General features: G+C 36.7%; 1 protein-coding gene across 1 annotated transcript in view; it reads left to right on the top strand.

The window, feature by feature from the left end:
• Positions 1-27,464, top strand: part of LOC140170155 (uncharacterized) — a 122,713-nt gene that overhangs the window by 20,535 nt on the left and 74,714 nt on the right. The window contains 7 exon segments of the mRNA XM_072193475.1: positions 548-814; positions 1,490-1,669; positions 2,086-2,193; positions 2,988-3,257; positions 4,082-4,291; positions 6,275-6,574; positions 7,099-7,254. Coding sequence (XP_072049576.1) covers positions 548-814; positions 1,490-1,669; positions 2,086-2,193; positions 2,988-3,257; positions 4,082-4,291; positions 6,275-6,574; positions 7,099-7,254 — 1,491 coding nt within the window.

Below are 27,464 nucleotides of genomic sequence, written 5' to 3'. Positions count from 1 at the left end.
GCATTGAAGTACGAAGTATTTTACGCACATTTTGCATAAGCATATCATGTATCGCGTATTAAGATGGGTGTCCATTTGTGTGTGTGCCTAGCAGTGTGTTAATTCCTTTTGACATTACGGCATGCAAAAATTGCGTAATTTACTGCGTACTTTACTTTGTACTTCAATGTGGACAAACTGTAGTACCTGTATGGGAGACTTGATTACAATTTAGTTTATTGCCTTTAATGTAAATTCTGATTTATACATACATAGGTTGAGAGCCTGTTTAAAAGCAATGTTAATACTGGGCTGCTTCTAGGATTTATTTGTATGAAATACAGTCACCAAATGTTCCAGGTTTCATGAGTAGAATTAAGGTTATGATCATTATTCATGTCCTCAGCTTGCCTTGGGTATGAACAGAGGTTCATGTAAACAAACACCTTTATCAAGGTGATGAGATGTACAAAGTGGGAAGTACAACTTTTTACGCTGTCTTTATATTGATCCGGTGTTTCCATCAAATCTAAAATAGCAAGAATGTTTTTGTTTCTTTCCCAAACAGGCAACACAGAACCATATGATCTGTGCACAGCAGGCCATTACTGCACAGGTGGTGCCTCTACCTCAACCCCAACAGATGGCATAACGGGTGACATCTGCCCGCCTGGCCGATACTGCGTAGAGGGCAGCATAACAGGTGCCGGATGCCCTAAGGGGATGTTTAGTAATCAGACAGGACTGACTGCTGCAGGAGAGTGTAGTAATTGTACTGCTGGATATTATTGTAGTAGAACGGGATTGACTAAAGAGTCTGGTGAATGCTGGGCAGGTGAGTAGTACACAACAAGATTCCTATTTGGGCTGCCTACACAGGTACCTGACTGGTATACACAGGGTACCTACACAGTACCAATGCTGTTACTGTACAGGACTCATCAGCAGTGGTACTGCACTGGTACTACACTGTTACTCAACTGGTACTGCACGGTACCCAGTCAAGTACCTGACTGTGTGTGTGTGTGCAGGTGGCCCCAATAGAAATCTTGTAGTGTGTGCATAGCATGTTTTGGCTTGTAACTGTTTTGCATGCATTATGCTGTTGTGACAAATGCAGTGGCAATTTTGTGGCAAAATTTGTCCACTGCTGAAAATGAAATCTTTTATGCTTTGTTTAACTGGCAATAGGCTTAGACCTATAGCATTGCGGATTACTGTAGAATGACACATGCAAACAGTGAGTGTGACATCAATTGGGAATTTATTGAGGAACCCATATTTATTCACCAATTTTTGCACAAGAACAATTGATAATGAGATAATTTAGAAGGAATAATCACAAATGATTAAGGTGATTACACAACTTATGTATGCTTGATATTTTGCTTCATATTTTGTACTTAGGGAATTATCATAAAGGTGATGATATAGTATATATAAGTACTGAGGTGAATCAGTGATACCAAAACCATTTTCACTTTTTGTGTTTTCCTCCTCTCTCTGCTAGGTTTCTACTGCTCTGGTTCATCAGAGGAGCCGGCACCTGTAGGCACATCATATGGAGATATCTGCTGGGCTGGTTATTACTGTCCTAATGGTACCGCTTCACCTGAACCATGTCCACCAGGAACATTCCTTGATGTAGAAGGAATGGGTGATGAGAGCGACTGTGTACCATGTAGTCCAGGTATGTGTCAACTGCAGACGACAAGTTTGAATTGTTTTTAAAAATTCAAAAATTTCAGAATTGTAAATTTTCATGACCATATTTTGAATCAGCATGAAAAATGCATTAGAATGAGTACAAACAAACCTTGTATTGCTTCAGTAATTCTCAGGATAGCTCTTGATATTTTGAGAAAATATCTCAAGACTTGTGCTTCTTACGTTGAAGCCTATGGTCAGCATTCAGAACATTATGATACAAGCAGCCTTTATACTGTAAGAACATTAGGTTATTCCATTGGATTGGAAATCTCCTATACCCATGTGGAAGATTTAAGGAAAGTCTTTCACAGAGGGAGTATGTTTTTCAAATGAAATTGGCTAGTAGCCCTGACTTACACCATCACTGACCTTATTTTCTCTCTCAATATTGTATAGGTTACTACTGCGAGACACCAGGCAAGACCAACGTCACAGATGAATGTTCTGAGGGCTATTTCTGTACAAGAGGAGCTAATAACAGTGCACCCAGTGATGGAATATCTGGTATAGGATCAATTTATGTCTTTACTAAGCTGGTATCATAATTGTGCACATGTCATTTGCTGTGCATGGAGTGTGAGGTGCAAATTTGGAATCATATTTGACTGGTTTACCTTTTGCACGAACAATGTGATTTCTTGTGAGCTGTATAGGGCTGTGTTGTGCATGTTGCGCAGTACACATTCATGATGTAGAGCATACTGAAACTGTACAATTATGATACTACCTTCAGGGTTGCCAAAAAAATTCAGCCCAAATTGCGGGTCATGTAATCGAAAAGTTACCCAATTTTTCTCTTAACCATTGGTTTCTATGAGGCAGGAAACCACAGGAAGTCGCAGGAGCCAATGTTGAAAAGTCACCCAATTTTTGTCTTAACTATTGGTTTCTATGGGACAGGAAATTGTCAAAAGTCACCAAGTTTGGCTACCAAATCAATGGTTTAGCAACCTTTAATGTAACAAAGAATCATGTAATGAATCAAATGTGTGATGATTTGTTGAGAGATTTTGTGTATAGAGTTTGGTGTATGGATATGCTGCTTGCATCAAGGAATGAATGAAGTTTTGAGAGATGTGTTGCCTTACTCTCTTACCTCTATTTAACATCCTAATTGATTGATTGGTTGATTGATTGATTGATGCTTGCATCAAGGAATGAATGAAGTTTTGAGAGATGTGTTGCCTTACTCTCTTACCTCTATTTAACATCCTAATTGATTGATTGGTTGATTGATTGGTTGATTGATTGATTGATTGGTTGATTGATTGATTGATTGATTGATTCTTCCTTTCCAGGTGATATTTGCTGGGCAGGCTACTATTGCGAGCAAGGCTCCCTTGACCCCACACCTTGCCCTAATGGCACCTATGTTAACCACACTGGAGCATCAGAATGCTACATATGCCCTGCAGGAAGACACTGTATCCATGGTGACACTGCTGACCTTTGCCCTCAGGGTTACTATTGCCCAGAGGGTACAGGATATGATTATGTACCATGTCCATCTGGATTCTTTGGTAACACTACAGGGTTGCAGAGAGAGGACGATTGTACACCATGCTCAGGTAACTACAATAGATTGCATTCACAAAAGGGTATTTACTTTAGTCAGAGTCTAAAATATGAGGTAATTTTACAGGGAAGGACTTTTCTTCTTACAATTTTATTTCAAAATAATGCATCTCATATTTCCCAACAAAAAATTGGAGATTGCAATTTATTCACTATATATAAATAGCTAAAGTGAAAAAAAAATCAAAATAGGCTACAACCAAGCATATAATTTGATATCTGATTGAATTTCATGTTAAGTTATTGCAGTGTTCCTTTTTTGCAATCTCATGTATTTTTTAGATACAGAGTTGCAACTTGACAGATATTTAGCAGACAAAAATACTAATCATATTGGCACAATGAACACTGCTTTGGAATATTATAACTACCACCACCATGAGAGGGAGGATGGGATAGTGTAGTAGTCTTCTCACTCCTCACCACTGTGGCTTGAGTTCAATTCCTATGTTGCCACATGTGAGTTTGGTTGCTGATCTATGCGTCCTCGCTAGTTTTTCTTTGGGTGCTCCAGTTTTCCTCCTTCTAAAATTGCAACTCTTGCCATATTCCTGTCCTGTCATATTGGCATCCCTTTAATTAAGTAGCCTCTGAGCACTATTGGGCTTTGCCTGGCTTTGGCCAAATGTTATAAAAAAATTAAGGTTGTGGTTAAGTTAGGGTTAGGTTTAAGGGTTAGGATTAAAAGATTGGGATTAGGGTGGGGATTATGCTTGAGTGTGGCGACTGCCATTTTAATGTTGCTCCTTGGGCAGATAACAGCCTTACATTTTGCTGCTCTTATGACTATTTTCTTGTATTTCTTACTACACTTCAGGTGGTTACTACTGTGCAACACCCGGGTCCCCAGATGAAGACGGCCTGTGTGATGCCGGTCACTACTGCGAGTCTGGAGTGGACACGTCCACACCGACAGATGGTGATGGACATAAAGGAGTGGGCGGTGTGTGTCCACCTGGTAGCTACTGCCCAAGAGGAACGGTCACTCCATTGGAATGTCCAGCTGGATCTTATACAAGTAGTCCTAGTAAGTGGATTGATTGGAACATTCAGTGAATTCTTGAGTAATTTTGATATTTCCATTTCTTTTATGGTCGTGTTTTTATACAAGTTTATAATATTCAAATTCAAGTTAAAGCCATATTGTAACATTTGCTGATGGAGGACGCCCTCAATATTTTGTAAAATTCTGTATTTTACATGATTGTAATGTACTTCAGTAAACTAAGATACCCTGCAAAAATCAAGACTTTAGCTGCTGTAGTCAAAATCTGAGATTTTGAATAAGCCATCTTAACCCTATTCTATTACCCCCACAAAAGTGGTATATTTGAGTGGTGTGGAGGTATCATATTAACTACTGTGTTGCAGTGTTATTGGTTGGGTAAAAACCAATAAGTGGCATACCATTGACAAGCTTGGACTTTAAGCTTTAAAAACAAGATTAATATTTAATTATGTAAATTTTATGCAAATTAGCTCATGAATAATTAATGAGCTCATAGCCAAATATAATGAAAAAATTATTTTGATTTACATTTTTGAAGTGTATGAGTACATCAATGTGGCATTTTTATGCAGTTTTAAATACACTGCCGTATTTCTACATATTATAAAAAGAAATCCGAGTTACTTTGGACTATATTTTAAAAGTTTATGGACATTTTTGGGCTAATTTTAGGGCAAAATTTGGCCTAAAAATGGTTAAAATATGCAGGTTTCCAACATTTTAAACCACTTTATGATGTGTTAATGGTAGTTATATTAGGACAAAAGGTGTTTTGTGGATAGAGAAGTGATAAATTATCAAAACTGTTCCAAAGATAAGACTTTATTTGTGTAAATAATTTTTTTACATGCATATTAAGCCATTTGAAATTGATAGGGGGTAATAGAATAGGGTTAATAAGGTGGTTTATTATTATGATGGAAATGTTAGTTCATAACACAGTACTTACATGGCGTGCAGGCCGATCCTACACACAAATTAAAGGATCGTACAGTAGCATGACTGACAGAATAACACGCAATGGTGCTTGTAGTAAATTCCAATTTTCACCTCAGAATTGCATATTTTTATCAACTAACAATTTTATACTAGTGGGGGTTTTAACATTTGAAAATTGAAAATCAAATTTCATAATAATTATATAATGCTAATGCCTAAAATTTTACAATTGTTGACATTAGACAGAGTGGATGCAGTCATATTTGATATGAAGTGCTCATATTATATAGCTACATCAAGTCAAAGGAAAGAAAAATAGATTCACGAATCTTGGTATTCTTTTATATAAATCATATAACACTGTAGATAAAGCAAATTTATCACTGAGAAAAAAAACCCCAAAAACAAACAAACAAACAAGTCAGCCAATGATCTAGTAAGTAGCTCATACTAAAAGACGTTAATTAGAGAATAAAGATAGGAATTCTGGTTTAAACTATCCTCTACCGTGTGATAGACGACGGGCAGGTTCAATATTTTGAGTAGTGGATGCCGGCGCAACTACGATATTGGACCTGCCTGTCATCTATCACACAATAAAGGAAAGTAAAAACTAAAACTACTATCGTTATTCTCATTCTTAGTTGTAGTCAGTTAAATGTTATTTTGATAACTAAACACTGTTTTATTTAGCAAAAATTAAGTCATGAAAACTTTGAATCCATTGCTCGACTGAAAGTCAAAATATTTGGTCAAAATGAACGAATCTTGTTTACCATTTTAGTTGCACATACTGCGCTCTAGTTTGCATATTATGCTCTAGAACGAGCTACATACTCGCACCTCGATAAGCATCTTCCGTGATGACATGGTTGCAGCTGTCTATCGTGTGACGGCTTGCAGAAACCAGTGAAATTCAGAGCTAACAAGCAAAGCCACAGCCACTGACTATGAATGTCTTTTGGATTGTTTGTTTAACGTTGTTTTCATTTTGTTCAGATTTAGTTTTGTATAGACTTTCTTCACCGATTTAATAATATTATCATTCTGTTTCAATTTCAGGTCAAAATGGCTGTGCAAGCTGTCCCGCTAGCTACTACTGTCCATCTAACACCAGCGATCCAACCATCTACCCATGTCCAGAAGGCTACTATTGCCCTATAGGTACCGCCCATGCCTATGAAAACCCATGCCCAGAAGGCACATACAATGGATTATCCCTACAGCAGAATAGCTCCTCTTGTGACCTTTGCCCTCCAGGAATGTACTGTGGGGGTGAGGGATTGCAGGAGCCTACTGGTAATTGTAGTGCTGGGTGGTTCTGTACTGGAGGCTCGTTTAGTGCCAAACCGTTGCCGACAGGTAAGCTGAAATGGGCTATTTCAGTTGAAATCCTTACACCCCCTATGGAAGAAATGTTCTTAATCTCCCACAGGGGTTGTGAATTTCAAATGGAGTTATCCATTCAGGTAATCCCACTTTGTAATTCACAACCCTTGTGTGGAAGATTCAGATCATGTTTTCCATAGGGGTGTATGGATTTCAAATGGAATAGCACAATTGAGATGAAATTAATATAACCCCATGAGAACTACCTGCTGATTGGCCAAAAAGAAGTTTTCATTATCAATTGCCCAATCAGCAACATTGTTAGATTAATTTCACCATGCAAAACAAATGAGGTGAATTATATGCAAAGCTCCATTCTGATTGGGAATTTTGAAAACATGACCCATCCGTACACCAAAATGTACCTAGAAAAAGGGGTCTTCAATATATCGTATGGCCGTAATGCGCCCCAGGTTTGCGGCACATCCCTGTATAATCATTTGTACTTGCAACATGAAAATGACTTACAATTCTCTTCTTGATATGATTTTTATAAGGTAATGCAAGTGTGATTTCTGACTGTACCTGTCCATCGGTCAACTACACCGGCAATAAGTGTCCACCAGGAACATATTGTCCATCAGGGTCGGCTGCTCCTATAGACTGTGATACTGGGTGGTACTGCCAAGATTATGAGCTAGAATCACCAACAGGTAAGCTTTGCCAAGCTAGTAGATTAATTTCAAAAGCGATTAAAAGCGATGTTCAAGTCGCCTGCATGAGAGCCAAGGGTCATAGCATGGTTTCAAGTTCACCAAAACGAATACCACCTTTAAATTTAGAAAGTCAACATTACACAAAAACACAATTTCTTGAGATGAAGTAACAAGGACTATACAAAAGTGGATACATAAACATAATTTGATAATTTTATTAAGTTTTCAGAACAGGCTCAGTTATCCAGCCCTTTTGACAACTGTATGACAAAAGTGACTTTTTTTCTCATCATAACAGTATTGTAGGAGGAATGTGTCAAGGATTTCAAATATTTCACTTGCAGATGCATGTAACAGGCATGAGAATTTTCCTGTTAAAACAGGAATTTCTGTGTTTTTATTTCTTTTTAGCCCATTGGCAAAAATTTCACATAAGCGTGCACCATTCACACATTGCGCAACTAGCAAAAGTGCAGCTGCGCCCAACTGCATGCACGCCATTCTATATCAATACACATCGTTATGAGTCTCATTTTTTGCCAATTATAAGCTGAACAAACTTGAATAAGCTCAATAATTGCTACTGTGCAATCTGTAAATTAAGATATTGAAAACTGTAAATTTACCCCTTACTTTAGTTATTAATGTAATAATGAAGATGCTTATTATGCATATCAATGCATCAAAGATCACAAACGTGTTTCCTCTCTGTTTTTTTACATTACCCGTTTTGATCACCATAAATAGAGAAATAATATTTTCTACCATACTATTTAACACTGTACATATTACAAGCAGAAATTATAAAATATTACATATATAAAATTCATATGTACAGCTTAAGAGATATGCTTAAAATATATATCGTGCTTTTTGTTTGTTTGTTTGTTTTATTTCTTCTTTAACCTGGGACACTCAATCAGTTGAAAACACAATTAATCATCTGTTCTTCCTTGAGGCCCAGCGTGCTATGTACTTGTGGCCCTTGAAGATGTTTAAAACAAAATTGCAAAGAGGTTACATAGGAGGTTTTGCTTTAAACATGTTCAGGGCCAATAACACTTGAAGTTTTTTCCAGCCCAACAACTATATATTTAGAGAATAAAAGATAGGATTTTGTCTTTTGCCTATCCAATATCGTGTCATAATGGATGGGCTGGCCAATATTTTGAGTAGTGGATGCCAGCGCAATTATGCAAAAGACAAAATCCTATCTTTTATTCTCATTCTTATTCAGTTTTAATGTAATTTTTGCAAGAAAAACTGCCTTTTTTCAGAAAAAAATAAAGTTACTTTTGTGAGGACATCCCTGTTGTTTTATATGAACGAAACCATCACGAACATCTAAGCAGCCGAATCGTGTTTTAGTTCTTGCAAGTGTATTACGCGAAAGCATTATCGGGCGATCATTGAGGAGCAACAAGCGTGCTCCTCAATGTGTGGCGGCGCGCGCCCTGACAAATATCACTATCCACTATTGTGAGATATTATACTCCAGAAAACCAATCAAATTACGTGAATTCTTTACAAGATGCACCCATTGAATAAGAATAATTTAATATTTGGAATTTTTTAACAAACAACATCAGTGGAATAAAGCTGAAAGTGTAACGTCAACCTGGGATCAAAGTTTCAAATTTGTCTGTTAACTACATTGTATTTGGTTGTAAAAGTAAATTATGATTGTAGCTTCAATATAGATGCAGTGATTTCTGGCAGGTCTTGTTCACTACTACACACATAAGCAACAAAGAGATATATTGGCTTTTTGAGTAGACCATTACGAGTGTCATGATATTTTGACACGGATTGCATAAGTCTTGTCAATATCTTTGATAAATAAGCATAGTGTTGCAAATAATATTTCAGTTCAAAAGGCAACATGATCAGCTAGCCAGGTGGCTGTAAATTTCTCTCAAGGAATATATTTTAATAACACCTAAATATTTGGGGGGTTTTATGAAATTCATTGGCAAAAAAATGTAGGTCACTCAATTGAAAACCTCATTTTCCACTTTACCCCATCAAAATGGAGATTTTAGTATATATTAGAAGAAAGGTCATATGTTTCTTTTAACTCTATTAAAAGTTTAGGACTGAGATGTGTTTCTTTTAGATAGTATGATCAAAAAAATGATAGCCTCGACATGAACTAAAGAGATACAGACTATCCACTAAGTTTCTGCTTTTTATGCTGTGAATTCTTGCATATTCATGAGGGCTGATTCGATTGTGTGTGTCTATCAAAGCACATCAGCGTCGGGTGCCTTTGACTGTTGTGTGTCTTTACATTTACGCGAAAGACTGAAAAAATATGTGGTATGTGCGTAGCAGTTTTTTGCGCCACACTTCATGGAACAACCAGCCCTCATTACCAAGTGATGCTGGGACTTTGGCTGTTTGCAGATAGTCTGTATCTGTTTAGTTTATGGATAGCCTCAACCCTCATGTCCCATGTGTTATGAGCTGTTGTGATACATATTTTGTTTCTATTATCCAAATGGAAATCCCCTATTACAATTTTTTGGACAGCAGGAAGGTCTAGTTCAGGCCTTCTCAACTGGTGGCCCGCGTGGCGCTTGGAGTCGGTCGAAGTGGCCCACACAAAGTGGCGCGCGGCAATTTTTTCACATAAATCTTGAACAAAAAACGGGTGAAAATACCCAATCTAGGCCTTTAATAATCTTAAAATCCATGAGCTTCCGGAGGCGCTGCTTCCTTGACCCACGATAAAGCACCACTGCACCTTAACCGCTATGCATGCGCGCTACTTCGCAGAGTCCTCCCTTGACATGCTGGCACTTCAAATAAAGTAGTTGAGAAGGCCTGGTCTAGTTGATTCATTTTACAAGACTACAGCATTGTCTCCATATTATTGTAAGAATTTGGGTGTATTCGTTCTACATAATGTTTTGACACACGATCTACAGTAGCATACAGAAATGGATTGAGTACAGAATTGACTGGCAAAGCAAATGCTGTAATCCATGGGATCCATTCAGGGTTGAGTTCCTTTACTCCAGTCTGTGCTAGAATACCCAAGATGACAATGGGAAGCCAGCACATTAGATCAGTCAATGCAATGGAACTCATCTTTATCGCCATTTTGAAATCAGTTTTAAGTAGTGCAAATCCTGATTTCCAGATATTCATGAATAGCAGTACATAACATATTGCAATCATCAAACAGAGCAGAAAATTAAACCCAAGAAAAAGACCAATTGAGAAATAGTTTCCTATTCTTGAGCCCATTGTTGTAAATGTTTCCACCCCAAGAATAGTATCAGGTCTACTAAAGTTGTATGATATTGTTACAATTTCATACTTTCTTCTATATATTTTACTTCTTACTAATGGTAACCCAATGCATACACTAGGAACCCCAAAAGTCCGGAAAGTACCCTTTTTGTCCGGAAGAGGCGAGGTTAGTCCGTAATAGTCCGCAAAAGTCCAGAAAGCCAACACCTAAAAGATAATTCAATTAACTCTGGTTCAAAGTTTGGTCACTTTGTCCACAAAAGTCCAGAAGAGTCCGCAAAAGTCCGGAAAATCCTAGAACTTGTGCAAGAGCTGCAGACATGGAGTCTAAGCTGGTCAACCCAGCATTCACACCTAGCTCCAGACCATTGTTAAACTATTGACTAAGAGGGTAATAAAGTTTCTGGCTGTGAGCACAGATAAAATGACAGAATTATTGATTGGAAATGGTCATGGGCATTGGTTGTTTAATTTCGAGCAGCAGAAGCTACATGAACTCGATGCAAATTTCAGAGCTGCAGCGAAATCTGTTGACGATGATAACCCAATATCCCCCTTCCAAAAACCACGTGGATACGGAGGCGTGGCCTTCTTTTGGAGGATTGAGCTGGATGGCAATACTAGACTGCTGCCCGATGGTGGTAACAGGTTGATTTGCATTGAACTTAGCACCAGTACTGTGACCTACTGTCTCATAAATGCCTACCTTCCTTGCAGAGGGAAAAGCTATGCTGATGATGATTACCAGTCTGTCCTAGATGAAATTAGCGAAATCTACAACGAGTATAGCGACACACATGCTATTGTAATGATGGGTGATCTCAACGCATCACTGACTAGAGTGCCACCTAATTCCAGAGATAACCTTCTTAAGAAGTTCTGCCACAATCATAACGTATCTACTGAGGTACCTGCTATGGACACCTTTTTTCATGTCAATGGAACTGATGTCTCTCAAATTGACTACCTTCTAATTGCCAAGGAGCACCAAAGCCTTCTTCAGATCAATGCTAACGTACCAAATGATGCCAACTGTAACAACGTATCTGATCATGAACCAGTGCATGCTACACTAAAGTACAGCTGCAACAAAGCGACTTTGACCAACTCCTCATCACAGCGCAATCGTAAAATCAACAGATATTCTGCTCCCAGAATTGACTGGACCAAGGTGGATAAGGACAAATATAACGAAATTATGACCACCAACAGTGCCAAGATTGATCTGCGAATTGAGACTCATGAAGACCTCAGGCGCCTGATAAACTCTCTCACCAATAATATGACTAAGGCCTTCCAAGACAGTCTTACAAAACCACCTAGTAAGCACAAGAAGTCTGGGAAAGGACTCCAGGTTTGGAATACAAGAATTGGGAAACTTGTGAAGGACTGCAAAATGATGCACCATTATTGGAAGGAAGAGGGAGACCCTACTCAAAACACATCCTATAGTCACTGCGAGAAAAGAAATCAAAAGAGAGCTTAGATCCGAAATACGAAGATCCAATAGAGCTATCAAAGAGCAGCACTATTCTGATATCATGGAGGCTGATACTAATGACACCAAGCTATTCCACAAACTTGTCAAAATGCAAAGAGCTGAGAAAGCAGCTCCAACTAGTCTGCTAAAAATAGATGGTGAAGAACTAACCGAGCCTGATGATATCTGTGACGGGTTCAGGAAGCACTTTAGCCAACTTGCAGTCTCCAAAGATGATGCAAACTTCAACAACAACTTCAAAGAAACTTCAAAGTTCAAGGTGTCATTGATCGAAGTGAAGCCCGTGGCAGTAAGCAAAAGATTAAACCGATAACACCTGGAGAAATCCAAAACTTATTGCAACGTTCAAAATGGTAAATCCCAAGATTGCTTTGGCATAACAGCTGAACATCTAAAACATGCCGGACCTAGTGTCCTCAAAGTACTTGCAAGCATTATCAATTATATGCTGGATACAACCTTTGTCCCCGACTACCTACTGAATGGAGTGTTGACACCTATCCCTAAGAAGAAAAAAAGACAAAACACTTGCTGATAACTACCGTGGCATTACAGTAACACCAATTATGGGAAAGCTCATGGAGAAAACCTGGCTGAAGAGAGCAAATCCAATCTTAGCTCCCAAGCAGAACTGTATGCAACGTGGCTTTACACAAGGCTTCTCACCCTCGAATGCTGCAATGCTGTTAACCGAGTCCATTAATGAAGCACTAGAGTTAAAAAACCGCTCTATACAACTTTCCTCGACGTAAGCAAAGCGTTGATGTGGTAGACCATGAGATTCTTCTCGACGAACTCTATGAAGCCGGTGCTGACGGAGATTTATGGCTGACCTTTAAACAGTTATACTCAAATCCAGTGACCTCTGTCAAATGGAACGGATTCATTTCTGACAGCTTCAAAATTCAGCAAGGTGTCAGACAAGGAGGTGTATCATCTGCTCCTATCTACAAAGTGTTTACCAATAGACTCCTCGACCAACTGTATGAACAGCACAGGGGCCATCAGATCGGCACAGTCAACATTCCTGCCCCCACATGTGCAGATGACATGGTGGTACTGTCTTACTCTCTCACTGATGCACAAGTTGCTAGACCTAGTCAACAATTATGCTGACGATCACCGATATAAAATAAATGCATCCAAGAGTGCTACAATCTCCTTCAATGTGAATGTGCAGGCTGACCTAGAAATAGACAGTGAAGTTATTCCTTACAATGATGAAACGGCCCATCTAGGAATTTGCCGGAATACTAGTAACACTCTTGATGTTGATGCCAGAGTCCAACTGGCTAGAAGAACTATGTATGCATTAATGGGTGCGGGGCTCCATGGAAGGAATGGCCTTGCACCACATATATCTCACCACATCTGGTCAACTTATGCCCTACCTAGAATGTTGTACGGTCTTGATGCCATTTGCTACAAGCAGGCCGATATCGACAAACTTGAGAAGTTTCAGCGTAAGATACTACGGCAACTTCAATTTTGCCAAAGTCACCAGCCCCTCGAATGCTGCCGTCTATGGCCTACTAGGTGCAAAACCAGTCGAAGCCTGTGTTGATGCTGCCATTCTTTCACTTTTTGGAAGCATAGCTAGAGATATGAGCTGCACTGAAAGAGAACTCGCTATCAGGCAACTTGCTGTTAAATCATTCAACAGCAGGTCATGGTTTATGAAGGTGAGGAAAGTGCTTAACAAGTATCATTTACCATCAATCTATGATGTCATTGCTAACCCCCCTGAGAAAAACAAGTGGACTTCTCAAACCAGTGGAGCTATCAGTGCTGTTTGGAATGAAAACATGCAAAGTGAAGCACAGATGAAATCATCTCTTAACCATATTAACACTAGCAACTTTCAAATAGGCCACCCACACCAAGTATGGACAGCTCTTTCCACTAACCCCGTGAGGCGACTCATGCCAGCATCAAAGCCAGACTGCTTACCAATACATATGTGCTCCAGTGCAACAGAGCTAAGTTCAACCAGTACAAGACCAATGACACTTGTCTGATGTGTGAGATAGAACCCGAAGACAGATGTCACTTTCTTATCAGATGCACCGAACTCAACCAACAGAGATCTTACTACATGAAACTGCTTAAGCACGAGCTGCTCATGATCTGCTCTCAAAGTGAAGTTGACACAGTCTTCAGCAACCAGAATCTTCTGCTCCAGCTCATTCTGGACTGCTCCCATCAAGTTATTAGAAGGGCCATGACTTCAGAGTTTCAACTTGCTGAAATTGTGGAACCTATTAGCAGGAAGCTGTGCTCAAGCCTCCACAGACAACGTAGCATGCTCTTGGAGAACCTGTCTAAACCTTAGTGTTCTTATATGCATCGTATTTAAAGTCTGGAGACCTATGTTTCCTGACACCCAATTTGACCCTTTGTGTATTCTAATGTTTGCTGAACTTATTTTTCTATGTATGTTTTATCATGTTTACATGAATAAGGTTCATTGTATATTTCTATGCCATGTACTGACTCATATTTATATTTATTTAATTGTGGTTCCTGTGTTTATTCATGCACCCCAGCACGTTATATGGTACTTATTGTATCCCCTAAAGTGTGCCAGTGTTTGTACTATTGTGCTTTTTGCATAATCCCAATGACATACATGTTGTATTGCAGTTAGGCATCCACATTAATGCATGCCCTTGCAAGGGCTCTCACAAACTCACATTTTTGCATGACCCTAATCAGATGCTCAATATTATCATACATGTAAACTCATACTCCTCCGTTGCATATGCATTATTGCTCCTCACCTGAACTTTCCCTTGCCTGGAGGTGTGCAGTGAGCCTAACAATTGAATGTTTAATGGTGGTGGTCGGTGAACTGTGGTGAAACCAGTGACAATTGTTAATTGTTGTTCTACATGTAACTTTTTACGCTATATCAGCGGTGCGCCTGAACAAAAGGCGGGATCTCCCATACAGGATACATGGTTGGTGAACATGATATGACAACTCACAAATTATAGAATTTGAACCAATTCAGAGATGTTTTCATGCATTTTATTTCTTATCATACTTTATTACAATTAACAAGTCATAGTATTACCAGAAGCTAGTAATAAATTATGTCACATGTTTTGATCATGGTTACAGATATACTGGTGCTTTTTGTGTTGACCATGCTCAAGAGTTAATTCTAAGACATCAAAACAGAGTTTGTAAACTTCTTCTGTTATTTTCAATTATCTTACTTTTCACAAAATTGCCATTTTTTTATTTTCTTGTTTTTCTTACCTTTACAGTCATTTCATTTTGATTTATGTGACCTACTCCTAATCCAGAAAAATACAGAACTAATTTTTTGAATAAAAAAAAAAATATTATCCTGTTTGCCAAATGAAACATAGCTAAATCCTAATCCTTTAGTTAGTCCTATAAACTAGCAATAAAAGTCAAATTTTAATATTTAGCCAATTTTTGGAAGGGCCAAAAACATGTGTTTTTCGTATGCTGTGACAATCAAGCCCAAAGACTTGTACTAAGACTAATTTCAGTTTATGCATTCTAAATTTTGGAAAAGTCATGCATGTTTAATTCTTATAGCCAACCATTTAATTAAAGTAACACAAAAAATGAAAATTAGAGCAAAATTTTGGCATACATGTATACTCAAGATTTTAAATGCTTAGACTTGTTCCAAGTCTGTGATCCAAGTCTGTGATTTTTGTGACTTGATTGTCAGAAAACATGCCAAAAATGCATGTTTTGGGCTCTCTTTTCAAGAAATTAGTAAAATAGTGAACTTTTTCTTTTAACTCCAGTTAGGACTAAATGAATGATTAGGATTAAGCTATGTTTCATTTGGTAGAACTTGATAATATTTTTTTAATCCCAAACAATTTCTGGAATGGGGAGTAATATATATTTTGTGTACTTTCAAATGACTTGAATTAACACATCAGAAATGTTATCATACTGGACTCTGATCATTTCATGAAAATAGCATAGAAGCTGATATTTCTCCTTTGTAAATAACTTATCCATCAATCAATAATTAGATTTAAGATTCAAGAGCAAATTCCTCATGTTAAGTGGAATACAATGGTGAACTATTGATTTTGTGATCTAGTAAGTGTGCACTGCAAAGGATCATTTAATCTAATCACTTGTCACATTGTACCAAGACCTATCTCTGAATTTTTGTGCAGAGGTGTTGTATGAGAGAGTGGGTTGCATCAAATTGGTCTGAAATGAAATGAAAAACATTGTTCCTTCGTACAATAATTCTATGCTGCCAGTGAAGGACATGTTCAAATAAAGAAAAAGTAGAAAGTACTGGTAATAAATTTGAGAATAGTTTCTTATAATGTAAAGGTAATCTTTTAATTCCCACTGTGAAGTTAATGACGCAAGGAGATGCAGCTGGCTATTTGGTACATCATTTTACGTGTAGTTGGTATTTTGGGTTCATAGTATTTGCCATCGTTGTTAAAATCAGGGGGTGGGAGCTTGTGAGTTGTAGATATATTGGCAAAAATGGCCCCAACATATGTTCATTTTGTTTATTTCATTTTAACCTGTAAAATATTCAGTTCACTTGTAAATCCTAGAGTCAAAAGGACACAATTATTTTAATGGAAATGCTTATTTAAAATGAAAAAATGTGAACACCAAGCACCATTTTAGATATTATTATTAAGCAAAAAGCATGTTCAGTGATTGAAACCTATTCCTGTCTCATGATTCTTACAAGTTACATCCTCTACACAGGGAGAAACAAAATATTTGTAAGAAAATGTTTTCTCAACCAATCTTTAACCACACATTTAACATTATTATAACATTTTAATATATTTAAAAAAATGTGAAAATGTTTTGTGTTTGCTGGGATATCATGACACACCTTTTATTTTGCCATTTTTCATAGAAAATAGACAGAAAAAGGAAATCATAAACTAACCAATGTTTGGGTAACCAGAGAAGATGTGAATTATTATGTAACCATGATCAAAACATGTGACATAATTTATGACTAGCTTTTGGTAATACTATGACTAGTACATTGTAATAAAGTATAATAAGAAATGAAATGCATGAAAACATCTCTGAATTGGTGCAAATTCTGTAATTTGTGATTTGTTAAATATCATGTTCACCAACCATGACCATTTCCAATCAATAATTCTGTCATTTTATTACACTCAAGCGCGCTTCAGACTCCATATTGTACATACAATATTGTATGTACAATACTTTTCGTGACGTCAAAAAGTATTACACGTGCAATAAATAGTATGTACCGGGAAAATATATATTGTGCTACAATCATTGGTTGCTTAATTGATACGTAGTTGCCAAATTTCTAAGAGTGGTAAATTTAGTGAGTGTTCGTGCACGGAATGATGAACATCTTTTCATGTCTTTTTGTATTCAACTGTACTTAATATTAAAAGGCCTATTAATACTAACGATATTAATAATATTAAAATTGTAATAATAATATAAATGGCACATTCAGTTCTTATTTATTTATTTATTTATTTATAGATTTATTTATTTAGGCCTATTTGTTTATTTATTTATTTGTTTATTTATTGATTGATTGATTGATTGATTGATTGATTACTGATTGATTAATTGATTTAGCGATTCATTTATACTGACATTTAGTCATATATTGATTTAGTCAGTTTCTTAAGTATTATTTGTAGGCCTATGTATTTATTCTGGTTTTGATTTGATTGATACTGATATTTTCATTGTTTTTTAAAGTTTTGGCATAACATTATACATTATAACACGTTGTGTTATGAATTTGCAACAGCTTTTTACATGTTGATATAGTTGAGGCATGTTATGATGGTGTATGTTATAGACCTACTTATGATCATCCCAATACATCCATAAACGTGTTAATGTGAAACGAGATTACTTGAAATATATATTTCAGAGTTGAAAGAGTTTCAAATATACTGAACATAATTCTGAAATATGTCTCTCTGATTGGTTGATGGTCAAGAGGATTACGGCATCCTCAAAGCCTCTTGCTGTAATTCTCTAATCGATATCTATTATAGGACCGATCTTCTGAAATCCATACAACCGTGTCAAATGAAATAGTCTCGAATCATAATTTGTGCACGATACAACGTTGATACGTCAGATTTCGAATTTTATTAAAAATAGGCATAAATCACATTGAACAGGTTGAATGCTGGCAAAAGTAGATAAAATAACTATGGGTCGAATTTACATTAATCAGTGTCCTGGGGCCAGGATAACATTTAGGACTCCTTCAATTCTAAAACAATACTTCGCCAAATGTCCTTGCTTTCATTTTCTCATTTAATTTGTTTTAATTTTAATTAATTTCTTTATCCACTGGCTCTCTGGTAAATCCGGTATTGCCAAATATTTCTTGTCCATTACCCGTGTTAATCTATTTATTTATTAAAATGAACCATCTATTAAATTCCTATAATACAATGTATAGGCCTAGTGTATTTGATAACAAATTTGTTTTTATTTTTGATTGGAATTTGGGTTCCACTTCCATTACACGATTTCATAATAAGATATGTTTGGGCATGGCGTAATTAGTATATGATTAAAAATAGACATACTCTTAGGCCCCCTTTTTTTAATGTTTGTAGGCCTACATTATTGATATCAATATTTATGTACAAAATGCAAAAGAATGTATATATATTTGATTGTTTTGTAAACATTAAATTTGATGTTTACTCATAATTATGTCTGGAAAGTCAGGGAAAAACTAAGGAGTATCGGTATTTAGTTTCCTGGGAAAGTGGATCAGATGAGCAGTGAGTAAAAACATTTGCCCTAAATCTTTATTTGATTTTTATTGTTTTATGAATTTATTAGGCTACTGGTAAAGTGCAGAAAGAACCTCTAAACGCACTCTAGGATTTTTCATCAGCAGCAGTAGAAATTTCTCTTGCATAGATTTTCTGGTGACCTCGCTTGGATTTAGCAAACAATGAACCGTCAGGGTTATAGCGCGTTATTTAATCTGATTCAAATCGTCGTGGCACGTATATTTATTGCACGTGTAATACTTTTTGACGTCACGAAAAGTATTGTACATACAATATTGTACGTACAATACGGAGTCTGAAGCTAGCCTCACAGTCAGAAACTTTATTACTCTCTTAGTCAATAGTTTAACAATGGTCTGGAGCTAGGTGTGAATGCTGGGTTGACCAGTTCAGACTCCATGTCTGCAGCTCTAGCATAAGTTCTAGGATTTTCCGGACTTTTACGGACTCTTCTGGACTTTTGCGGACAAAGTGACCAAACTTTGAACCAGAGTTAATTGAATTATCTTTTAGGTGTTAGCTTTCTGGACTTTTGCGGACTATTACGGACTAACCTCGCCTCTTCCGGACAAAAAGGGTACTTTCCGGACTTTTGGGGTTCCTAGTGATACATCAGAAAATTTATCATCATTGAAGATTGCAGGTATAATGCTTAATGCAAAAGCAGTAACCCAAGCAAATATTGCCAGCAATACTTGTGTCCTTTTACCAAAAAGCTTATGTGTTATAAAGATTTTTCTAAATGCCCAAAGTCTATCCACAGCTATAAGGGTTAAAAAAAGAAGTGATGCTTCGCTTGATAAGACTGATAGAAAGCCCGCTACTCTGCAACACGCACTGGTTCTCCAAAGTTTAGCATACAAAGGGAAGTACACATTGTAGTATTGATCAACTGATGCAATAGCTAATAAATACAGACCCATAAGTAAGTCTGCAAGAGCTAAATTTGTGATCAAAACAATTTGTTTCACTTCTCTTCCATCCGCTGATTTGGACTTTATCGTTTGACAACCCCAAATGAAAACTAATGTGTTTGCAAACAAAGCAGAAAATCCAAAAATCCATGTGCAGTACTTGACTCCAGTGGAGGGAAGAAGCTGCTTACATGTCAAGTAAGGTGATGTTTTATTTGTGGGAACACATTGAGACTGATTTGATAATTCAAGAAAGCAACATGTGGCAGGGTTGTCAACACTAAGGTAGCTGTTGTTCTTCAGAGTCATTCCTGTGAAAGAGGTTTTAGTAACTCTTGTTAAATCATTGTCTTTGAGGGCCAGATATTTCAGTTTGGTCAGACCAAACAGGGATCTACTGTGGATTTGATTCAATTCATTATCATGAAGGTCAAGAACTTTCAAATTGATCAAATTGGCAAACTGATATGGATACAGTTTCTTAATTTTGTTTGCATTAAGTTTCAAAAGCTGTAATGGCATTCCATCAGATTTTTGGAAAATATCTTCTGGTATTTCAGTCAACCTATTGCCATCTAGGAAGAGTTGCTTTAAGCTTGTGAGGTCCTTAAATAAAGGAGGTAATGTTTGAAACATATTATAATTCAACATTAGATGTGATTTATTGCCTAAAGTGTGACCCGATGGTAATTCTTCAATACTATTGTTACTCAGAACCAATGTTTCTAATTTTTTCAACCCATAAAAAAGATCGATTTGAATCGTCTTCAGCTTATTATTATTCAGCCTAAGCTCTTGCAAACATTGCAGATCTCTGAATACATGTGATCGTAATGATTCAATGCTATTGTTACCCAGATATAATATACCTAACTTTGTCAACTCATCGAAAAGGTCAGTTTGAATCATCTTCAGCTTGTTGTTATTCAGACCAAGCTCTTGTAATAATTGCATATCTCTGAATACACCCGATGGTAATGATTCAATGCTATTGTTACCCAGATCTAGTTTCTTTAACTTTTTCAACCCATCAAAAAGATCAATTTGAATCATATTCAGCTTATTCTTATTCAGATTAAGCTCATGCAATAATTGCAGATCTCTGAATTCACCTAAAGGAAATGATTCAATGCTATTGTTACCCAGACCTAATATCTGTAACTTTGTCAACCCATAGAATAGGTCAGTTTGAATCATCTTCAGTTTGTTGTTATTCAGACCAAGCTCTTGCAATAAAGGTTGATCTCTGAATACACCTGATGGTAATGATTCAATGGTATTGTTACTCAGATCTAATATTTGTATCTTTGTCAAGTTGTAGAAAAGGTCTGTTTGAATCATCTTCAGTTTGTTGTTATTCAGCCCCAGCTGTTGCAATAATTGCAGATCTCGGAATAAACCTGCTGGTAATGATTCAATGCTGTTGTTAGTCAGATCTATTACTCGTATGTTTGCTAACTCATAGAAAAGGTCAATTTGAATCATCCTCAGTTTGTTACCATTTAGCCCAAGCTCTTGCAATAATTGCAGGTTTCTGAATATACCTGATGGTAATGATTCAATGCAATTGATGCTCAGAGCTAATATATCTAACTTTGTCAGATTATCAAAGAGGTCAATTTGAATCATCTTCAGTTTGTTGAAATTCAAGTCAAGCTGTTGCAATAATAGCAAATCTCTGAATAACCCTGATGGTAACGATTCAAGGTTGTTGTTGCTTAGGAATAAGTTTTGTAACATGGTCAACCCATTGAATACAACTGATGGCAATGATTCAATGCTAGTGTTACTCAGATCTAATTTTTCTAACTTGGTCAACAACCCATTGAAAAGGCCCATTTGAATCATCTTCAATTTATTGTTGTTCAGCCAAAGCCTTTGCAATAAATGGAGGTCTTTGAATACACCCAGTGGCAATGATTCAATGCTATTGTTACTCAGATCTAGTTCTTGTAAGTTTATCAACCCACAGTAAAGGTCGGTTTGAATCATCTTCAGTTTGTTGTTATTCAGACCAAGCTCTTGCAATAATTGTAGATCTCTGAATACACCTGATGGTAATGATTCAATGCTATTGTTTGCCATATTTAACAATTCTAACTGTGTCAGTCCATTGAAAAGGTCAATATGAATCATACTAATTTTATTTTGATGTAGCCAAAGTTTTTGTAATAGAAGAAGATCTCTGAATACACCTGATGGTAATGATTCAATGCTATTGTAACTCAGACCTAATCTTACTAACTTTGTCAACCCATACAAAAGGTCAATTTGAATCATTTTAAGATTGTTATTATTCAGCCGAAGCTCTTGCAAGGAATGTTGATTTCTGAATACACCTGATGGTATTGATTCAATGCCATTGTTGCGCAGATCTAATAATTCTAACTTTGTCAAATTATAGAAAAGGTCAATATGTATTTCCTTGAGTGCATTAGAATTCAAGTATAGGCGTTTTAAATTATGAGCAAGACTGAACAGATCATTTGGAATGGACACTATGTCATTGTGTGATAGGACTAGTGATATCAATGTTGAGGAAACTTCCTCCAATATTGTTTGGTTCAAAACAAAAATTTGGTTATTGATAAATGATATATGAGTTAAATTATTCGGAAGATCTGTTGGAAAACTTGAAAAAACATTTGATGAAAGGTCCAACAAAAGTAGTCTACTTGGAAGGTTTCGAATTTGGGATAAATTTGAATCAGTTATTGACAAGACTTGTAAGCTCTTCATGTCAGAAAATATGTCTCGTTCTACTTCATTGATAGAATTACCCCCTAAATACAGTACTTGTGCACTGACTAAACCATCTAACCAACTATGTGAGATATATGTTAACATATTTACATTTAAAAGTAACCGTTTTAGTGCATACAAATGCAAGAATGAGCCCGCTTCTATACTTGAGATTTGGTTAAATGACAAATCCAGTGTGTGAATGTTTTGTAAACCTTCAAAAATACCTGGTCCAATGGTGCTAATGTTATTATGACTCAGCAGCAAAATGATAACATCCGTCAGATTGGAGAAGGTGTTTGGTTCCACTTGAGTAACTTGTCTGCTGGAGAGGTCTACTGTCGTTAAGTTTGCGATAATGGGATCAGGAGGTTGATGCACTAGCAGAGTGTTTTTGATAACAGGTATATCGGGACAGTTAGTGAGAAACAACTGAAAGCTTAGGGAACAAAAACAGCCAATCGGACATTGTGGGAATTCAGCCAAAAGTACAAAAAGAGGAAGATCAAGGTCAAATCCAGGTGATTCTTCTGCTAAGTGGAATGGATAATCACCTGTTAAGGGGGTACTACACCCCTGCCCAATTTTGTGCCTATTTTTGCATTTTTCTCAAAAATTATAGCGCATTGGTGACAAGTAAGATATGTATATTATAGGGGCAAGGACTACAACTGCTACACTGGAAATTTTATTGCAGCACAGACAACAGTTGTGGAGTTAGAGTCAAAAATGAGGGAAAACCAATATTTGATCAATAAATCAATAACTACTTGCCTTGAGTTACTGAATTTTCAGTGCAGTAGTTGTAGTCCCTGCCCCTATAATATACATATCTTACTTATCACCAATATGCTATAATTTTTGAGAAAAACGCAAAAATAAGCAAAAAATTGGCTAGGGGTGTAGTACCCCCTTAAAGTTATCTTGAGAGATGGATTATATTCTTCTAGTTCAAAATATTGTATTAGATAATATGGAATTGGAGAAATGTCATCAAATTTCTGAACATTTTTACACTGATGGAACTTATTACGGCATTCATGGAGATCTGGATGAAGCAAAACATTTGCATTTGATAGGGAGATCCAATTGCTCCCCTGTATTTCCACAATAGAAGAAGCTCTCATGTTGATATGAATGATGCTACAATTAAAAACTATCGTGCATGGCTTTTCAGAAGATCCAATCCAGCCAAACGATTGATTGAAGCATTCATCTCCTGCTTCCTGTACTGTGAAGTGGTCATAAATAGTCCATGAGTACAAATGAAGAACATTCACCGTAATACCTTGGTAATGAGATGAGGATATTGTAAAGTTACAAGTTTCATTCTCATACGTTTGAATAGTAATTGTATCATTCTGCTGGAGAATGAAGTCCTGCTGTGGACATGTTATGGTATCGTGGGTTATCTCAGATATTGAGACTTCTATGCAGATCATCCCAAGCGTAAACCAAACAAGACACCGATATGGTATGATTGCCATCATCATGAAAGCTGTCCTGAACACAAAACAGGAAATACACATGTTTAAGTATATATGAATCAGGAGAATCTGATATTAGTGAGCTATTCCAGTTAAAATCCATACACCCCTTGTGGCAGACATGACCTTAATCTCCCACACAGGGGAGTGTGAATTTCAAACGGAGTCTCCAATTTAGGTATCCCCATTTGACATTCACACACCCTGTGTGGGAGATTAAGGTCATATCTTCCATAGGGGGTGTCAATTCGAATAGCCCAATATTTAGCCTTTTTTAATAAACCACTCCAGTGAACTAACAGTGTAAATACCTGTAACCACTCGGATATAAGCCCACCCCCCTAGATGGCAGATTTCACATCAAAAAAGGGGGTGGGCTTATAACCGGGGAAGGGCTAGTGCTTGAATTTAAAAATAGGAACAATCATCCCCCATTTGTATATGCCCAATGTACTAGTAATTTCTATCATCTATGTCAATTTCTTAAAATTGCAAGTGTGTAATTTTAATTATCAACTGATATTTTTATATATTTGTTCTTATATATGAGAGCAAAGCATTGATTTGATTAAAGAACTTGACCAAAATTTATTCTTAGTCAGTGGGAGTGGTCTAGTTCGTAGACACATTTCTGATTGGACAATCGCATGATTTCGGGTGCCGTTTATCAGGCCGTAGACGACCCCACGTCATCATGCGTCTTGATAATGCGTAACACGCGAGTAGAGGTGCGCGTATGTATCTCGCTGGATGCGTAGACTAGTGCGGAATACTGTGAACGCGATAGCAATACGCCGCAACAGAATACTTGAAGTTGTAAACAAGTTTCGTTCATTTTATAATGAGGGAGTTTTATGACGGTAACTTAGTTTTTGCTTAAAAATTTGTTTACAGTTATTAAAATAATATTTAACTGATAAGAATGAGAATAAGCGATAGGAATTTTTATTTTGCCTATCCTCTACCTATGATAGAGCGACAGGCAGGTCCAATATTTTTATCGTAGTGGATACCGCTGCGCCCGGCATCCACTACTCAAAATATTGGACCTGCCTGTCGCTCATCACACGGTAGAGGATAGGCAAAATAAAAAATTCCTATCGCTTATTCTCTAAGTACTGGGCTTATACCTGAGTGCACCCTTGTTCCCAGAATGTTTTGAAAAATAGAGGGTGGGCTTATAGCGAAGGTGGGCTTATACCCGGTGGTTACGGTAATTACCTTTGGCAAAGCAAAAAAGTTGATGGTTTGTCCACACTACCTCTCCAAGACGTCTGGTCAATTGGTGTTTTTTGTTACGGACATAAAACCAAAACCGGCAAATTAATTTTTAAAGAAAAAGAAAAAGGTTTAATAGGTGTGAAATTCAAATATTTGTGTTTGTTTAATTTGTGGTTTTTTTTTATCCTTTTCAACGAGAAACTTGGCAGAAATAGGCAAAGCTATACTTCACCAAACTGGTATAACCAGTCAAACAATCAAATTTAACATCTAGGATTAGCAACCACATGCCCTGATATGGTAGGTTGCCTACTTAGATGAAAATAATAATTTGCTTTGGGCTTTTAGTGCCAGAAACAAAAATTATTTCTTGCCGCCTATTAAAAAACTTGTTGTTTCAATCAGCTTTGTTTCTATGCTCTACTTTGCCTACATGTTACACAAAGTTAAATTCTTCTTGTGATTTATGTTTTCATAATTTAAGAAACATTTGTGACGTGTCATGTCAAAAGGAGACACTTCATAGCAGGTTATCAATTTCGAGGTTTTTACATATCTTAAATATAGAGCTATTTTGCTCCACAACACAATTTTTCCCAATGAAATCGGACATTCCTAAGTGAAGATATTAGTTCGTAATTGATGGTATTATAAAATTGGAAATTGAGATATCAGCTTTTAAAAATATATTGACAATGGAGTAGGAATTACCTTGTAAAATGTCTCAAAATATACAAGATGCCAGTTATATTCTGGTCTGAAACTATCAGACAACAAATTTGCAACAAACCCAAATTGTGAAAAAATCACCCCTGGGCTGATTTTTGGCTATTTCTCCATTTATGATCCTGCCCAAAAGTGTCTCCTTTTGACATGACTTTTCACATTTGCTTTATTTTAAATTCAATGTCAAAAATATTATATAGCAGATTTAACAGAGCCCATAGCAGACATATCTTAATTACTTTTCAGTTTTCACAATCTGTATTTCTATGTAAGTTTATTGTTAACATATGAAGTGATTTATATTACCCCTATACAATACAATACAATACAATACAATACAATACAATACAAAACAATATAAATTATCAATGGTTGCCATAGGGTTGGTTTCAACGTAATGACCAATGAACCGTGTAGATATAGTGTGTAGCCAAGAGGATATATTTACAGAGGTAAACCAATGCCTATTCAATTTGATAAAAATGAAAGTAGGTTTGGAATGTTTTATGATTATACTTCTTTTTTAGCTTTGGCAAAAATTTACAAAATGATCCGTATAGTGACAATTAATACCAAAACATAAAACCTGAAGAATTAAAAAATGCAGACAATTTACACTGTACAGAAGTTGTCATACATGTATATGGGATTGTAGGGAAATTCATTTTCTTTTTTCATCTGATGTAGAAGGTAAAATTGGGTCAAGTCTGTTGACTAACTTTCCTTTATTCGCCAGTCCGAAGCTAACCTGTACAGCACTAAATATTATGTTTAAATAATGGTACACAAGCAACCATTTTTGAAATTGTGTTTCCAACTGCATGGTAGGTTAGAGGTGCTGGACCCCATTCACTTACTACAGACTAATTTGGTCATCTGGGGGTACATATTATACACAGATCCCCCTTTTGATGGTGAAGGCGAATCCCCATATGGGCAAGGTGTCATGCTAGTGTTAACTGGTGCTTGATCTATACGTTTGGTTAGCTGGCCTTAGCCTGAAACATTCTGAGATATTCAACCTTACATTTGAAGTAATCCTTCTTAGATGGAGAAGCAGAAAAATCCTTTGATGTTGTGTCTCAGTTGGTCATTTTTATGGCTCATGCGGTATTATGTTATTGTACCTTCAAGTCAAATTGACGCAAACATCAAAGGCACCGGTAACCTTGTAAACATGGTACTAGGCTATGTACGCCTTGTATTAGGTTTATAAGAGCGTATAGTACGCGCTCATCGACCTGATACAGCGTGGTACTAGATCGATGACAGCATATTTTTACACACATAAGAACGGCCGTACCACTATAGCTGCGGGTATAAGGAGGGGTTTCAATGGTAAAAAACGCCGTGATGATAGGCACTTTTTCATGTATTTCTGTGAACTGTTAATATTTGATAATTCATTTGAGTTAAAGGTATAATAAATTCGTTATTGGGTTCAGCATCTATATGGTATGGGAAATACCATGTGCTCAGTGTCATACCAGTCTCAGCCTCCGGCTTCGCTTGGTATGACACTGAGCACATGGTATTTCCCATACCATAT

Source organism: Amphiura filiformis, chromosome 14 (assembly GCF_039555335.1).
Source record: "Amphiura filiformis chromosome 14, Afil_fr2py, whole genome shotgun sequence".
NCBI classification, from domain to species: Eukaryota; Metazoa; Echinodermata; class Ophiuroidea; order Amphilepidida; family Amphiuridae; genus Amphiura; species Amphiura filiformis.
This window is presented reverse-complemented; position numbering and strand designations above follow the sequence as displayed.